Source organism: Girardinichthys multiradiatus, chromosome 8 (genome assembly GCF_021462225.1).
Source record: "Girardinichthys multiradiatus isolate DD_20200921_A chromosome 8, DD_fGirMul_XY1, whole genome shotgun sequence".
Classification (NCBI taxonomy): domain Eukaryota; kingdom Metazoa; phylum Chordata; class Actinopteri; order Cyprinodontiformes; family Goodeidae; genus Girardinichthys; species Girardinichthys multiradiatus.
This window is the reverse complement of record NC_061801.1, coordinates 11,436,514-11,454,578: the sequence shown is the minus strand read 5'-3', so window position 1 is coordinate 11,454,578 and position 18,065 is coordinate 11,436,514. Positions and strand designations below refer to the sequence as shown.

The following is an 18,065-nucleotide window of genomic DNA, read 5'->3' as shown; positions in this document are numbered from 1 at the left end:
TTGTGATAAAGTTCATTATTTTCCATAATGTAATGATGAAAATTTAACATTCATATATTTTACATTCATTGCACACTAACTGAAATATTTCAGGTCTTTTATTGTCTTAATACGGATGATTTTGGCATACAGCTCATGAAAACCCAAAATTCCTATCTCACAAAATTAGCATATTTCATCCGACCAATAAAAGAAAAGTGTTTTTAATACAAACAACGTCAACCTTCAAATAATCATGTACAGTTATGCACTCAATACTTGGTCAGGAATCCTTTGGCAGAAATGACTGCTTCAATGCGGCGTGGCATGGAGGCAATCAGCCTGTGGCACTGCTGAGGTCTTATGGAGGCCCAGGATGCTTCGATAGCGGCCTTTAGCTCATCCAGAGTGTTGGGTCTTGAGTCTCTCAACGTTCTCTTCACAATATCCCACAGATTCTCTATGGGGTTCAGGTCAGGAGAGTTGGCAGGCCAATTGAGCACAGTGATACCATGGTCAGTAAACCATTTACCAGTGGTTTTGGCACTGTGAGCAGGTGCCAGGTCATGCTGAAAAATGAAATCTTCATCTCCATAAAGCTTTTCAGCAGATGGAAGCATGAAGTGCTCCAAAATCTCCTGATAGCTAGCTGCATTGACCCTGCCCTTGATAAAACACAGTGGACCAACACCAGCAGCTGACACGGCACCCCAGACCATCACTGACTGTGGGTACTTGACACTGGACTTCTGGCATTTTGGCATTTCCTTCTCCCCAGTCTTCCTCCAGACTCTGGCACCTTGATTTGGCACCAGGTCTGGGGAATGCGGCACCTGTAGCCCATTTCCTGCACACGCCTGTGCATGGTGGCTCTGGATGTTTCTACTCCAGACTCAGTCCACTGCTTCCGCAGGTCCCCCAAGGTCTGGAATCGGCCCTTCTCCACAATCTTCCTCAGGGTCCGGTCATCTCTTCTCATTGTGCAGCGTTTTCTGCCACACTTTTTCCTTCCCACAGACTTCTCACTGAGGTGCCTTGATACAGCACTCTGGGAACAGCCTATTCGTTCAGAAATTTCTTTCTGTGTCTTACCCTCTTGCTTGAGGGTGTCAATAGTGGCCTTCTGGACAGCAGTCAGGTCGGCAGTCTTACCCATGATTGGGGTTTTGAGTGATGAACCAGGATGGGAGTTTTAAAGGCCTCAGGAATCTTTTGCAGGTGTTTAGAGTTAACTCGTTGATTCAGATGATTAGGTTCATAGCTCGTTTAGAGACCCTTTTAATGATATGCTAATTTTGTGAGATAGGAATTTTGGGTTTTCATGAGCTGTATGCCAAAATCATCTGTATTAAGACAATAAAAGACCTGAAATATTTCAGTTAGTGTGCAATAAATCTAAAATATATGAATGTTAAATTTTCATCATGACATTATGGAAAATAATGAACTTTATCACAATATGCTAATATTTTGAGAAGGACCTGTACAGTTATTAGACATAGCATACTCAGATGAAAAGAACTGTGCAACTGAGTGGGGCTATTTAAATAAAATACAAAATTTCCAAAGAAGAAGCAAGCTTGGCTGCATGAATAGTGTGGTGGCTTCAAAAACAGTTACGCTTATACGCATTAACTAGGCAGGTTTTTACATTAATCTCATCATTAAACAACTACAGTGCTCTCAGTCAATCCAAAATGTCAACAAACATAAAATCCGAATATTTTAGAAATGAGGTTTTGGCTTCCTGGGAGAATATTGACGGTATGTATCGGGTATAGAGGGCAACTATGAGTGTGCGCTTTATCATGCAACTATATGGAAAATGAAAAATGTACCTTCTCAGTTTATTTTTATCAGTTAAAGTGAGAACAAAAAACTCAAAATTTACAAAAACACATTTCTGACATTTAAAAGAAATCTGCAGACAATACAGCCAACATTCTCAGTGACAGTAGCAAGCCTTCCATTCATAGAGTTTGTTTCTTGATCTGTTGACGATCAACTTTTTTTGAGGAGCAATCACAGCATCTCAGACATCAGGGAAAAAGACAGAGTCTCTAATGAAACACAAGCTCAGGTCTGTAGAAGTAAAACAAGGAGGCACGTGGGAAAACCCAGAAACAACCCAACACTGTAAGAGCATGACAGAATCAGGAGGATCTGACAAAGAAGTCACTAAAGAGGACTGTTTAAAAGGACTGTTGGGGAGATGATTACTGGATGTGGAAAAGGGGGTTGATTGCTACAGATGCAGGGGAAGCAGGGAGTGAGAGGACACTAGTGAGAGTAATGACGGATCATTAAATAAACACCACAAGACTTAAAAGATCAATCAAACATCAAAAATTATTGCAATTAACAAATTAGATTTAAATAAGAAGACAGTATTAACTAAAAAGAAAAGATGTATCGATTCCCACAAAGTTGTAAATTTGGAAGTACAACTTTGTATATTTCTGCATCATAGGCTAATTTTAAATAGCAATATGTCTGCCTTGTTTCATATTTTTGTATTTAGCACCTCTGAGACTTTATTTTAGTAAGAAGAAATGACTGCAATTTCTTTTTAAAGTGGAAAGTGAATGTAGTGCAATATAACACATTCTTTTTCTAATAAAGTTTTAGTAATCACTGCAACCATTTAACTTCTGTTTACTGACACAGTTTGTAAAATCTGTTCATGAATGATGTTTATGGAGTTATTAAAAACGTGCTTTAAGGCCTTTATAACCCTGCATACCTAAAGGTCCAGATGGCAACTTGATGAGGTTAAGAGGTCAAAGTTGCGATCTGTGTAGTGTAGTATGTAGGACGAAAGCAGCTTGAGCAGGTCATATGTGAGGTTCAACAGACACACTCTAAACAAAATCCTCTTAGGCTCCGGTCCAACTTCACGTGCATCTACACAGATCTAATGAAATTTGGTTTCTTCTGATGTATGTAAAGCAAAGAGGAGTTGACAATGCAAAGTTACCATATGGATTACAATATCCCTTCATTTGGACTAGGAGTAATGACAGCCACCATACCAAACAGAGTGTCTGACCAACAGCCTGACGTTCTATTGAATAATTCAGTTTATTGTACTTTGTCAGCTTTCTTCTCCTTTAATAATGGGATCGTACAGCTGATCTCGATGCTTTGCTGTCATTATTTTTGATAAACCTGCCAACAAAATCAATTTAATGAGTTTGATTGAACCCAAGTGAGTGACTAAGCAAGCTCTGTTGGTAATCTGTCAAACATAGATCCATTAGAGGGGCTTATCCACCCTGTTGATTGGTTATTACCCTTTCACAACAGGATCACATGTATGTGGAAGGCCACCTACACTCAAGTAGTGAAGACACACTGTTGATGCTTTTATCGTGGTGCGATGCAGCTTTCTGGTTCCTCTGCTGAGCTCAAAGTCCATTTTATACAAATGATTAAGATTTCCATCATTTTTACATTATTTAGCAATGTAATGAATGCATACTCTGACATATTGCCCTGATTACTTCATTTTGATAATGCGTTTTCATCCTTCAAAAACATGACCCATTTTTGGATCTAAATTGCTAAAAATCCTTTTTAATAGTATACACACAGTAAACCTGATTTAGTTCTCTTTAAAAAGGAAAAAAAAAGTTGATTTTATTCCAGGCGGTCAAAAGCTCTAAATAAGTCATGTATTAAATTTGTACTATTAAATTTGTTCCAAGAAAGGACCTCCAGCTGCTTTCTATTAAACACTGAGGAACACAGTGATAGCTTTAAAAATTGTACTAACACCTGTCTAACCTAAATCTCAGAAGTTTTAAAATGTGCCTTCATAATTATTTTTCCCCCCAAAAATGCTAAAAGACAAATTAAGTTATTTCTCAATTACTTAAATAAATAAGTTTTATTCAATTGGGAACTGTAGTGGTAGACAAGTTAATAATGCTTTATTTGACCTGCAGTAGGCCTAAATATATTTATATCTCATCTGGAGAGACTCCGAGGCATTCCCGAGGTACAATCTCCCCAGTGGGTCCACAGTTGCCCAGTGGCAACAGTACTCTGGGCTTCCTCTGAATAATCAAGCTCACTACCTTATCTCTAAGTGTTCACCTACCCATTTGGAGGAAGCTTTTTTCAGCTATTTCTTTGCAGTCATATTGTTTTAGTCATTACCTATAGATCTTATCCATAGATGAGGGCTGGAAGATCCGAATAAGAATCAGTTTTATTGCCAAGATTTTACAGATAAACAAGGAATTTAACTCTCAGTCGCTCTCAATAATAAAGAATATCTTTTTAATGTACATATATACACAATTGACTTTGCAGTACAATATAATGTGAGATCAGTCCAAATATGCATGGTGCTGTTCTGGAACTCTGACTGTCCAGTGTTCATCAGAGAAACAGCCTGGGGGAAAAACGGTCTCTGTGGCAGCTGGTTTTAGCAGGCAGCACTCTGTAGCGCCACCTGAAGGTAGAAGCCAAAACAGTTTGTGTGCAGGGTGTGTGGGGTCTGCAGGGATTATAGCTGCCCTTTTCCTGACCCTAGACCTGTATAAGTCCTGGATGGAGGGAAGGTCAGCCCTGATGATATAGATAATGTAGGAAACACAGAGCCTTACCTTTTGGCTCAGCGAATTCTAATCTAATTGGTGTGATGGTGTATGCATAGCAATCCTGAAGACTTTAAGACCAAAGCACAAATTTACTAGGCAGGGACTTGGCTAAGCTGTGCTTCATCCCCAGCAAGCTCAGAGCCAGGCGCCCCATCCTTGAGAATGGCCATTAGAACAGGCTCGTCTGTGAGTGTCCAGTAGGCAAATCTTTAACCATCTGCTCAGGCGGGGGTCACTTAAACATGGTACGTGGTTTATTTTTTCTCCTGCAGACCCACTGCCTGTCGGAGGTGCTGTAAGGAACCGCTCCAGCCTGGACTCAGTGATAGGAGAGAAGGCATTGGTGGTATGATCCACAGGTGCTGCATATTACCTCAGATACATGGAACAATATATTGTTTTTCACTACTGAACACAAAAAGACGTCAAATTAAAGTTGACAAGCATCAACATTTTGACCTTCCAAGTTACATGGATGGAAACAATACTGTGGACAGTGTCCAAAATTGTACGGCACGCACAGCATTTATTACAAGAGCGACCTCCCCATCAGCCATCAACAAGACACCAAGGAAGAGGATGCCCATGGGTGAAAAGTTAATGGACTGAGTTTATGAAGTGCTTTTCCAGTCATACTGACCACTCAAAGTGCTTTACACTAGAGCCACATTCAACTGATGAAACTCACGAACTCAGCGGCGGCCCTAGGGTTGCGTTCTCTCCCCACTCCTCCCTGTACACAAATGACGGTACCTCTGCTGTCCCATCTGTGAAGCCCCTGAAGTTTGCAGATGACACTACTCTCATTGGTCTGATGCGGGACAGTGATTTACATACAAACATACAAGTGGATCGGCTGGTCCACTGTTGCGCTCAAAACCACCGGCAGCTAAACCCGATAAAGATGGTGTTTTGTGGTCATCCAGAGTTCTTAATCCATCCAGCATTAAGAACACTGAACAAGCTGCTTTAACATTTCTGAGTGCCATAGATGGAAAACATCAAATAGGATTTATTTTAATTATTCAAATCTGCAGCCTCTGCTGTCCTCTTTTAACAAAAGAACAAACATGAGGAGTTCACTAAGCATACATAAACAGAGGAGGAAACCACCTCTTTTTTTAGTTGTATGTCTCCAATATAGGAGTGGAAAAATATATTTCGGGTGCTCTGACAAGGCCATGGTAGATGATTTAGATACATATTCGCTCACTGCCAAGGACCCTCTACTGAGAGCAGAGCCAATTCAAATATAGCACAGACTCTTGGGAAAATCTTTCCCTGAAAATCATGATTAATGACTCTTCAGTGTGTTTCTCTCAGGCCACATGGTGTGACTAATGCAAACAGGTTTTCTTAGGCAACACAGTAACCTTTGCTCAACTGGCAGAAGCAGAAATTTTTTATTTTGGCTTCGATTTGACCCTATGCAGTAATAACTCGGAATTCATGTTGCTCCAAGAAAATATTTGACCTCAGGACATAACAGTAGAAAATCAGAATCATAGTTTCTTCAAATGTCACAAAAGGTAACCTAATGGCATGTCAATAACATTTATATGAAAATAAACCAAACTTTCTGTCATTGCATCAGAAAGAGAGAGAGAGAGAGAGAGATAGAGAGAGAGAGAGAGAGATAGAGAGAGAGAGAGAGAGAGATGGTTGTGTCAATATGAGGCAGCACTTTGAGCAAACAATGATATAACCCTGTACAAATAGAAAGAGTCTCACAATGTGCAGTAACTCGATGACACTTCAGAGAACTGTTTGCTAATTTAGGTTCACATGTACTGAGGTAAGGGGATGTTGAACTGCAGCCTTGCAGAAGATGTATACATCACCCTGCAGGAAGTATGCACACTTCCTGGGGTCCTTGCCCTTAAAATTGGCACCAAATACAACTTTCTGTGCAGTTACACACAAAGTAACAGTAACTGTGGCAGGTAATTACATGTTACGGAGTGGTGATTCTTAAACCCTTCATGACGAACTCAGTAAATACTAACACCAATGTCGCACTATTGTGTTTCAGGCTTTTGTTCCAGTGCCATTTTAAGACATGATGCCACAGCAAAATAACTCCCCCACAATAACCTTCCCACTCATTTAACACCGTAGGATAAAGAATTTGATCAGAGGTCAAACCAGCCTGCCACAGATGTTTTGGACATGTTGAAAAAGTATGCCACATGGGCACCGCAGCACTCACACATAGTCATAGCTTAAAGTTTAAAAATAGTCATAGCTACAGTCACAAACTGTGTACTTGCCATTCTGACAGTTTGTATCTCATTAAATTGCTTCACACAGATAGTCCTGTTCAATCTCTATTAGTGAACATGTTCATTTAAGTCTGAATACATAAAAGTAAAGATATACAGTGATGTATACAATGCATTGCTAGCAGTAGTTAGCTGGTCAGAGCCCAAAAATTAACATGCTTTGAAAGTAGAACATGGTTAAGTTGGGTTTGATGTCTCTCCTTGATTCATCTCCTAAGTAAAGATGTAAAGATGTAGCCACCTGCACTTGTTCTTGGTTTACTGTTCAAAACTCCAGTTTCAACTTTGAGCAGCAATTAATTTTTTTGCTTGAACAACTAATATTGTTGGACACTTTTGGCTGTTAATTTGCTCTGTTATTTTCTTGTAAATGGTTGAGACCAAAAGGCCACTAAAGCCAGCAAAAGTACAACTTTGGGTACTTTTACCATAGTTTGAGTCCCTTGGTCTTATAGAACTGCAGGCTCTACAAGAAAAAAAAACTTTTAACAAACCACAGACTGAATGAATTTTCCTTTAAAGCTGCACTCATTTGGACAAAATCTGTCTCTTTAATGGATACAGCGGTAAGTGTTTATTTAAATGCATGTGCAGATGGGAATAACTTACAGAAACAATGAGCTGAAACAACAGCCAGTGCACCTGAAACGGCGTGGTGCCTCTATGTCTTGTTATAGACTGATTGGGTCCTGTTTGTCTTGTTTTACTAAAGTTGACAGGTTGTTATTAAAGCAATTAAAAGTCCTGAATCCATTTCATTTTATTATAGGGGACATAAAATAACTAAGTTTAAAGCTTTTTTATTGTCAAAAAGTAAATTAAACAAGAACACTATAAAAATTGTTGATAGTAATGGCACAAAAATGTACCTTTGAAGGTAAATTCATATCTCCCACTCTGGTCCACCTCCTTGACTGAGGACCCTCCTGGTACATCTGGTGCTGCAGATGCCTGCACCGCCCCGATTCCTTACAGTGTAATGAATCAAAAACTGATGGCTAATCTTCAGAAATACAACAGGGAGATTCTGTGTTTTCCCTGTTTGGATGATTTATCTGCCAGGGACCACAAGAAAGCAAAAACAGCATCAAAATCCCAGTGAGAAATCCTTTCATTTGTCAGTTCTTCTTCTCATCTGAGCAAACACAAGCAAAGAAGAACTGTTGCCAAACCAGCACATTATCGGTTGTTACTGGGAATTCGGTAGTTAAATAGAATCAAAAACTAGTGTTTTGGAATTCCAAAACTCCTTAATGCTTCTTCACTTCTGCTGTTGTAGATTTTAAAATGTTCTCATCTGCCAGTTGAATTAACCTGATCATAGTGTGGTGATGCATAGTTAATGTTAGAAGAAAGACTATGTGAAATTGAGAAAAAGTTCAGTAATGGTCTGAGAACTAAAACATTAAGTAAATTAACAAATGTATGGGCTGTAACATTTGGTGAAGTTCCAATGTAAATTATCTTACTATAAAATCAGAAATGGCCTAACAAAGGAGAAGCAAATTGTTGTAGCTAAAGCCGCTCGTGTGAAGATGAAAACTGGATAATGCAAGCATAGCAAAGCATGGAGAAAAGTGAGTCAGAGATTACCAATGCTAGGAAGGGTATTGGGAATGCAGACAGAAGTCCTAATGCACTGCATTGCATGGGATTGTGGTTACTACCTCTCAGCTCTGTAAGGGTGGTGGTTGGAGAGAGACACAGTGATAGAAGAAAATACCGAAAATCAAGAATATGGAGTTAAAAGGAAAATAAAGAAGGCTCTGTTTATCTTGAGCCATGCTAAGGTCCGTTACTATGACAAAGGGAGGTTTTTAGGCAGGTTGGTTCTGTATATGTTTCCTGACAAGGAGTAAACAAGATATTCTAACTTGCTTCTAGTTTTTACAGTTTTCTTGATGTTCTTGTAATTTTAGTTATTTTAATAATGCTGGATTCTTACCTTCAGCACACGTAAATCCGCCTCTTCATTTGATTTCGAAGCTTGGATCTGCCATAGTATCAGACGTAGCAGCTAATGTAGCTACACATTGAGAAATACATTGTGGTGTGACATTATAAGACAATACAATATTGTCTGCTTAGACACAATGAAAAAAAGGTCAACCAACTGTTCAGTCAAAGGCAGTTGACCATTACTGGAGATTATTCAGGTTATGGTACCAATTTGATTGAAGTTGGAAGTTGACAGAGTTTCCTCCAGGAGAGACTCTAGCACCTCCAAAACAGAACTAGAATTAGGCTGTTCCATAGATTTGAGGATCTGGAATTGATCTAGCACTTCCACAAAGCAATGTGCCATCATGCAAGAGAAACAAGCTGTTTTTGCTCTAGAAAATTTCAGTTGATACTCTGTGGATGACATCCAGTAAAGGCGTCTGTCAAACAAATACATTTTCTATGGATTTAAGCATTATACCTGCAAGATAACGGAAACTCAAGAATGGGAAAACAGAATTGATAGGGATAGCATAGCTAAAGTGTCTATTTAATTACTGATGAATATAGATCCAAATCTAGGATATCTTGTCAGGAAGGCTCAGGGGTGGGACCCTGATGCAGACAGGTGGGCATAGGCAGCGTGGTGAGTGCAAAAAAGGTTTTAATAAGTGACCATAAGGAAAACTTATACAGGCAGATGATAGCACTGACTGGCATGAACCTAGGCAGTATTAGTGTGCAAACAGGCATGAACAGACTTGGCATGACATCAGTATCTATCTGCAAGGGGTAAACAGAACAGCAGAGTATATAAGGGGCATGGCACAGGTGAAAACCAGAAACACTGATAGGCATAAACAAGTGAACCGGATGAAGCTGATTGCAAGATGACTGGCAGGGTGTGGTAACAAGAGCATGAGCTAAACAGAAATCCAAAGACATAATCTAACCAAAGGAAAGTCTTGCAAATGTAACAGAACATAAATGCACCATAACTAAATAAACTAAAGCACCACCTGAGGGCTGTTTCACAGAACCAAGATAAGGGATTCAGCTGGCATTTTCCAGATATCTTGGCTTAATTAAACCTCAACTTAGTTTCACAAAAGCAGTAACACATAAGTTGCCGTGGTGATTTATTCTGTGAAGTTAGCCTGCTCCAGACCAGGCTTTCAGATTGGAAAGAGCGTTTCGGGACAGGTCCGACCTGTTGGCTTTTCCCAACAATTACCTGCTTGAGCGTTACTGCTTCTCTGGGGATGGCATCCGCTATCTGTGCTGACCGCTGGGTCCCAAAAATCAGCACCACACAAAACGGAGCCATGCTTTGACCGTCACACAGATGATGTGTGTTGGGCTCAGATTTTTCACTAGCGGTATGTTACTATATGCAGGAGGAGATGATGAAAATCTTAGCAAACCCACAACTCGCCGCACCATCAGAAGAGTGTATTTGGCATTAACAGGGTATATGCACATCTTCATAATGTTCCTCGGCCACAGAAGAACTAATTCCTAATCAAGGAGGGATTCTACAAAATTGCAGGTAACATGAATTAGGCCACACATTTTTACCATGTATGAAGGGGGCAGTTTGTATGGGTGGGACAGAGTCAGTGGCTGTGCCCCCCTGGATCCATTCGAAGACAGGGCTCTCCTTGTTCACTGCAAGGGTCAGCTCTTCTGCTGGGGTAAATTCAGGAGATGGTGGCCCTCCCCCTGTGCCAGACACATAACCATTTTTTTTGAAGGCTACAATCAGTAAGAAACTAAAATGTGTGAGCAGGCACCTTCTAAGTCATTACTGCACTATAGTCAACATTTTGTCCCAAACTTTACCAGTCTGCAAAATGTTCTTATATGCAATTTTGACCTGCTGCCATGTCGTCTTTAGTCCAGTCACGTTTATTCTGCATAAATATTGAAGGGATGTGCAACAGAAAAAGTAAAATAAATTAATCAGCTTGTCAGCTTCACACATGATAAAAATGATCAGTGGAAGTCAATACTGTAAGTTTAAAGTTGTTAATTTGAGTAACTCTTTAATTGGTATGATTATGATGTTTTCAGTTAAGAGAAGTGGATAGGAAATGTATATTTTAGGCTACTTACGCATTCAGTCAATCTGCTATTGTTTGCTAAGCCCTTTCTCGCTAATTTATAATAGTGGCATTGTTTCTTTTCTTTAGTATAATTGATTTTAATTCTTCATAACCCTCCATCAAAATATGTTGCTCACCAGGATTGAAGTATAGTGCTCTCGCTTTATCCATCAGTGATGTGTGATCGATTTCATGGCCTTTTGAAGAAAGCTGCGGTAGCGCATTTAGCTGGATTACTTACACCTGCCTTGACCTGTTGAGCCTGGCAGGGCCTTTGTGAAACGGATAAAGCCAGGATGCACTGATCACGCTAGGTCAAGCCTGTCTTTATCTCTTATCCTGGATTGCTTAATTGTGCTTTTGTGAAACAGCCCTCTGGAAAACATAATCAATAATGAGCAAGGTCCAAAACAAAACTCAAAAACCTACAAATCATAACATATGTTTGTTTTTGTCCTGGTTTTAATCCCTGATACTAAAGCAAAAATGGTGTTGTACAGCATTGTGACCAGGATACTGTTCTTTTGTCCCAAATAGCCTAGCTTTTGACTACAGCTAGGCCCAAAATTGTTCAAATTCACCAATAGGAATTACTTGTTTTAACACTTGCTGACAATTTACATATGAAAGCTACCTTTCACCTTAAGCATACATTTGTTGCTTATTAAAACTGAAACCTACAGCTATGCAAACCAATGTAAGAGAAATACTTAAGCTTACATGCCGGCATTTATGGGGTATAATCCTTACCCATGAGTTTATTAGGAGACCTGGATAATCCCAGCTGGGCTGCCAGTTTTTCCCAGAGGCCATGTAATCCCTTACATATTTGCATTTTGTCCACCGGGCACATGAACTGACTGAAGGATTTGATGATTCACAGCTTCAAATGTGATGCAGAGTGAGCAAACATCACATCTGGGGTTGGAACTGCAGAAGTGTTTGGGCTAAAACATGTAAATAATGAAGCCTCACAGGGTTCCTGTTAGAATTCAATAGTTATAATAAACTTTTTGTACCTTATGCAAATCACAGTGGTGGCATGGAAGATGACTTGCTCTTCACACGATGAAGTGTCCTTGCAAGACACTAAACCTGACATTGGTGCTGACTTGCTCACTTGTGTGCAGGTAGAGAAAATGAGAGCTGCAAATACAGATTGCAGATGTTCAATAGAAAATCCTGTATACATGATTTCCAAAGAAAGAAACCTTGAACAATACTCTGTACAGCCAATAAGGTTAAAGAAGCAGTATAAGTACAGTTATTTTATGACAACGTAGTGATAAAAATGAGGCTGATACACATATAACAATATATCTGAGAAAGACATCTGATAATGGCCCATGCAAAGTCTTTACTGTCGCCTTCATGTTTTATGAACCACGACAGGCGCATGTTAATTTGTCTAATCCTGCAATCCTGGAAAGCTCCAGATAGCGAGCAGAAACCTAAGTTGGGGTAAAAAAATATTCTGACTATGACAGACAAATGCCAAAGTTCCTGAAAAGATGTACAGAATTTACTTGAGTGCTCTGATTGCTGTTACTCAGCTGAGCTCTATTACAAGGACACTTGACTCGCGCAGCCTGTATTTAGAAACATCTCTGGATGAAATTAGACTGTAGCAGAATGCACTGGTACAAATCCAGGTCAGAAGTTATTTCTACACCTTGAACTTAATATGGAAAATTCTCAGCTCTGTGCAGGCAGACATCTAATGTCTCATCATTCCTCTTTGTCATATTCAAACACAATGTTCTGAAAACCAAAACCATCCGACAGCTGAGCCTCCTGTGTTTCTGTGAACATGTAAAGGTTGATAACTAGCTCCGCTACACAGACCCTATTACTCAGGTGGTGACTAAACTTTCACAGTTTCCCTGAAAGATCAAATGAGAAACAGCTCCTTGCAATACCATCGAAACCCTTTGAACTAATTCACATTTTGTCCCGTTACAACAACAAACTTCAAAACATTTATTGGGATTTTATTTGACAGACCAAAACAAAGTAGTGCATAGCTCTCCTTTACTCCGACACCCAAAATTAAATTCAGTACAACCAATTGCCTTGAGAAGTCACCTTATTAGTAAACATGTATGATTTGACCTCATTATAAATCCAGCTGTTCTGTTAAGGCCTCGGAGGTTTGTTAGAGAACATTGGTTAAAGGAACATAGCAGACATGTCAGGGAGAAAGCTATAGAGAGGTTTAAAGCAGAGTTAGAGTATAAAACAATATCCAAAACTTTGACTATCTAAATGGGCACCAATCATTTTATCATCTGAAAAAGGAAAGTATGGTTCAACTGCAAACCTACCAAAACATGGACATCCAGCCTAACTGCTGTAACTGACTGGGCAAGAAGAGGATCAATGAGAAAAGCCGTCAGAAGGCCCATGGTGTCTGGATGAGCTGCAGTGATCCACATCTCAGGTGAGAATCTTTTGAAAGGACAACAATTAGTCATGCATTCCACAAATCTTGATTTCATGGAAGACTGGCGTGCAGATAGCCATTGTTGAAAGTAAGTCATAAGACTACATTTTTGCAGTTTGTCACAAGCAATGTAGGTCACATAGCAAACATGTGGGAGGAGGAGCTCTGGTTATAGGAAGTGGGACACAGATCAGTCACTTTGATCAAACTGTGTCACAAAGACTGATTTTAACAGATTGGCCAACACCAAATCTGCACATTGTCCAATTTCCTGCTGGTCAGATTTGATAAAATCAGCAGAAAATATATTGATTTTGCAAAACCTTGAGTGGTACTAAATCGGGCTTCTGCTGCAAAAGAGAAAAGATAAATCGAACTTTAAACTTAGGAATGGGCAAGGCAATCTGCTGCACCTATAACCCCATTCAATGGGACTGAAATGTCTTAAGAAACATAAAGAGAGAAACGGCCTCAGATAAGAAAAAAATAAATAAATTCCAGTTGTGTGTCTTTTTAATACCACAAACTTTTTTCATGTATTTTAATGTCTTCTGCAGTGGTTAATCATTCCTCCCAAAGCACCTAAATTTAGGTGACCTGGATCATCATAGTTGGAAGCTGTTTCACCAAACTACACACTGACCAGTCAATGATATATTTACCTACTCCCAACTGCAGATTTCAACATTAAAAATTCGATAACAGAGATTTTAAAAACTTTAGGCCCTTTTACTAACCTGAATAAGAAAATTAACTTTCCACATGCTGATGTGTTAAATCCATCTTCTACATCAAAACAACAGGACGTTTTTGTACACAGCGTAAACAGTGCCATCTGCTGGAGCAGGAGAAGATTGTGCAGAAATAACGAGCTCACTCCCACGAACCAAACAAACCTTTTTATTAGTATACAGAGCACCAGATGCTGCCTTTTTTAATCAAAAAAGCAAATCAGAATTTAAATATGAACAGCAAGCACGTTGGTGAGTGGTTATATGATAAACACCTAATTTATGATCATTAAAATGGATCTTTATGCTTTTTAAATTGAGACTTTAATTTGACAAACATTGTCACTGGGGTACAGCAGGGGATGTAAAAAGTCACAGACCTAGTGGATCTTTTACCACAGATTTATACTCTTATGTAGTTGCTTGTTTCCCAAAACACATTTTTGTTCATTTACAAGACGACACATCAACATCTTCTTTATTTGGGAGCAAATCACATGACAGTGCCACATTAGGAGAACTAGAAAAGATTTATTGTCGACCAAGTCTTTGATGTGATTTTTACCAGGTTATCTTGTAAAACCCAGTATTGGATTCCAGTAAATTACTGGAATTACTGGAACTGCTGGAATTGCTGGTTTGTGTGTATCTCAGAGAGTGATTTTAAAGCACGGGGGCACTCATCAGAGACAGAGCTAAGGTGCAGGGACAGAAGGGCAGGGGGGTGGCAGTTTCAGGAGTTTAGGATCGCTTTTTTCGGCTCTCAGAGTTTTTAAAGTTGGATGGCCTAATCTTCATCTCTGCAAATTCGATTGAGTGTTCGTGGCCCTTCCAGTGGAACCAGTTTATCCCCTGTGGGAAAAAAAACAGGAAAAGGGTAAATCCAGATGCAACCACATAATTAAATACAAAACATTTTTCTCACTTTTGACATAAAATCAGACTAAATTTGTCTTATTTTAGGTCAGGTGAGGATTACCAAAACTGTTTGTTTGGGTTAATGCCCGAATAATGAGAAGCTTTAGACAGTTTTTTATTATTTCTTCAGATTCAGAAGTTTACATACACTAATATTATACCTTTAAACTATTTGAGAAAGCCACAATTATGTGTTGGCCTTCTGAGCTCCTGATGGGTTAATTTGTAAAACTTACTTAAGCGTACCTGTGGATTTTTTTAAGGCAACACCTCAAACAATCTATTTTCTTCTGTGACATCATGGAAAAAAGAGCCAAGATATCAAGCAAGGAATTGGGGCTTATGAGCATGGCAGCGTGAAGATGCTGGCGGAAGCTGGTGAGGGAGTGTCATTATCTATAGTGAAATGAGCCCTGTAATGAAAGGCCAGTCACCATCCTAACTAAAACATATAACATACCTGACTGTGACTGGTGTCACCATATTTCCCCATTAGGTTTACGCGATGGCAGTTTTTATACCAGAAGGCTCCTTTGTAGGACAAGGCGCAGTTGGTCACAGCAATATCGTTATCATTGTCATAGGTAGAGAAGGGCCGGCCCTGATGGTAGGACATGGAGTCACCTGGTAACGAATAAAATAAAAGAGGTTAATAACTGGTTCCACACATTCAGTTGCAAAGGTGTGATTTGTTTTAAAATTATTATTGTTTAAATGGAAGCGCTCAACATGCTCAACATTCTTACCAATACTTGACTGGAGAACTTGCGTACCCTAGTGCCTGTGCATGACTAAGAAGCCCTAATTCACTAACTCATGGTATCAGCTGTGTATAAGCATGTAATTCATAAGGTAAATCATTCTAATGATATGTTGGTGCAAACATGGCCATGAAGAACAAAGCTCTCCTCGCTGCTCAGTCTTCTGTAAATGTGACCTTCTGCCACAAACACAGCAAAAGACTAAAGCATGTTTAGGATCCACCCATCAATCCATTGTGTTCCACTTATCCTGGATTGGATTGTGGAGGAACAGGTCAAGTAGAGAAATCCAGAACCCCCCCTCCCCCGACCCATCCCAATCACTAAATGATAGAGCTACTACCCTTGTTTCTATTCTAGGGTTGAGCCCTGCCACCCTATGGAGGAAGTTCATTTAAGCTGCTTAAGCTGAGAAAGAAGACACAATACTCTATCATTGGGTATACAAGGACTGCATAGACCCATCCCTGGCACCCCATATTCTTACTCTAACCCCACAAAAGGCATCAGGAGACATGGCTGTAAACCTTCTCCAGACCCACAATGCACATGATTTGGACTGGAAAATCACACTCCCATGCTTCCTTCAGAAAACATCTGATCCACGACCAGGATAAAAACAACACCGCTCCTTCTTGACATTGTGTTACCTCACAAGACACCAATGTCAGGGAGGTAGTAGCTTTTAAAACTTGCAACACAATTTAGAGTAGTGGTGAATTTTAAAGACTGTTAGGCATTCATCTGCCTGTCTCAATCATCAGTAAAAATGCAAAAGATCTGAGACTAAAAGATCCTTTAAGTTCTTTAAAAGAAGCCTGAAGTTTCCAGTGCTGTTGGTCAGAATGAAGTTTAGAAAAATCATTTGTTCTGACTTTGTCCTGTAGCTTTTATGCAGTTACAGAGGTTCAAAGTATTTCCCTTATAATTTTCCCCATGGTTTTTCCAGTCAGCATGCGAGGAATTACAATTTGATCTTCAGCAAAAACTTAACAAATTCCACAAAGAAAAGCTAAAAACTTGTCCATCATTTTTGACCCTGGCTAAACTTTGGTAAGATTCCCCCATCTTACTTCAGTGCCAAAGTATCAAATTCATTTACAGCAGCTTCTCTAAAACTAATTCGCCTTTGAGTAATATTATATTTGTTGAAGCAGTGAACCCCTAATGCTTAGCTGGACTGTGAGAGGAAAGTGCACCTTTCATAATTGGATAATTCACCCTGAAGGTACACCTCATTGTTCTTACACACCAAAGCAGATCTTTTTGCCAGATTGTATGCACATTTCCATGCCTAAAAGACAAACGGGGCCACAATTGTCTAGTTGGTAGCACGTGTATTAACGAATATATAAAATATAAAACATAGGGGCGCAGCATAGTGGTAGAGTGCATGACCCATTTACAGAGGTTTCAGTCCCAGGTTCGATTCCCAATAGCGGAGACCAGTGTTGCATGTCTACCCTCTCTCCACCCCACTTCCTGTCTGGTTACTTTTGAAAAATAACAAGATAAAGGCCACTAGTGCCACAAAAAACTGATTCTGTAGTAAAAGTTTTTATTTTATTTTAACTTGCTCAACAGTGAACTAAATATACAACATTTCAATAAGGTAATCCTACTTTTGTAGACAAGGAAGAATCTTGTACATTTGCCTTATCAAAAGATGTTTAGATGTTTTCTGTTTTCTTGGCCTTGGAAACATTTCCTCCAAATTTTTCAAAACTGCTTGCTGAACTTGCAAAGTTCAGTGAATGAGTTGCCCTTGCAAAATGTTTGTGGTCCCATTTGCTATGGAATTAAAATTTTAAATGTTAATACATATTTTGTGATGCTTTGAACATTTTCCATTTTAAGAATATTTTTTATCGTACACGTACTCATCATCTTCCACTTCATCCGGGACTGGGTCGCGGGGGCAGCAGCCTCAGTAGAGACACACCAGACGTCCCTCTCCCCAGACACCTCCTCCAGCTCTTCCGGGGGGAGCCCAAGGCGTTCCCAGGCCAGGCAGGGGAGACATAGTTCGTTCAGCATATCCTGGGTCGTCCCCTGGGCCACCTCCTGGTGGGACGTGCCTGGAACACCTCCCAAGGAAGGCGTTCAGGAGGCATACGGTATAGATGCCCGAGCCACCTCAACTGGCTCCTCTCGATTTGGAAGAGCAGCTGCTCTACTCCGAGCCTCTCCCGGATGGCCGAGCTCCTCACCCTATCTCTAAGGGAGTGCCCAACCACCCTATGGAGGAAGCTCATTTCAGCCGCTTGTATCTGGGATCTCATTCTTTTGGTCATGACC

At 39.8% G+C, this 18,065-nt stretch overlaps 1 protein-coding gene across 7 annotated transcripts in view; it reads right to left on the bottom strand.

Annotated features, from left to right (window-relative positions):
- Positions 1 to 14,241: 14,241 nt before the first annotated feature.
- The window catches only part of tnca (tenascin Ca), a 71,567-nt gene continuing 67,743 nt past the window's right edge, over positions 14,242 to 18,065 (bottom strand). For all 7 annotated transcript variants that reach the window (XM_047372775.1, XM_047372776.1, XM_047372777.1 and 4 more), the window contains 2 exons: positions 15,467 to 15,630; positions 14,242 to 14,940 (listed from right to left, as the gene is read on the bottom strand). In XM_047372775.1, the coding sequence (XP_047228731.1) occupies positions 14,830 to 14,940; positions 15,467 to 15,630 (275 nt within the window). In that variant the 3' untranslated portion in view covers positions 14,242 to 14,829. The remainder of the gene's footprint in view (positions 14,941 to 15,466; positions 15,631 to 18,065) is intronic.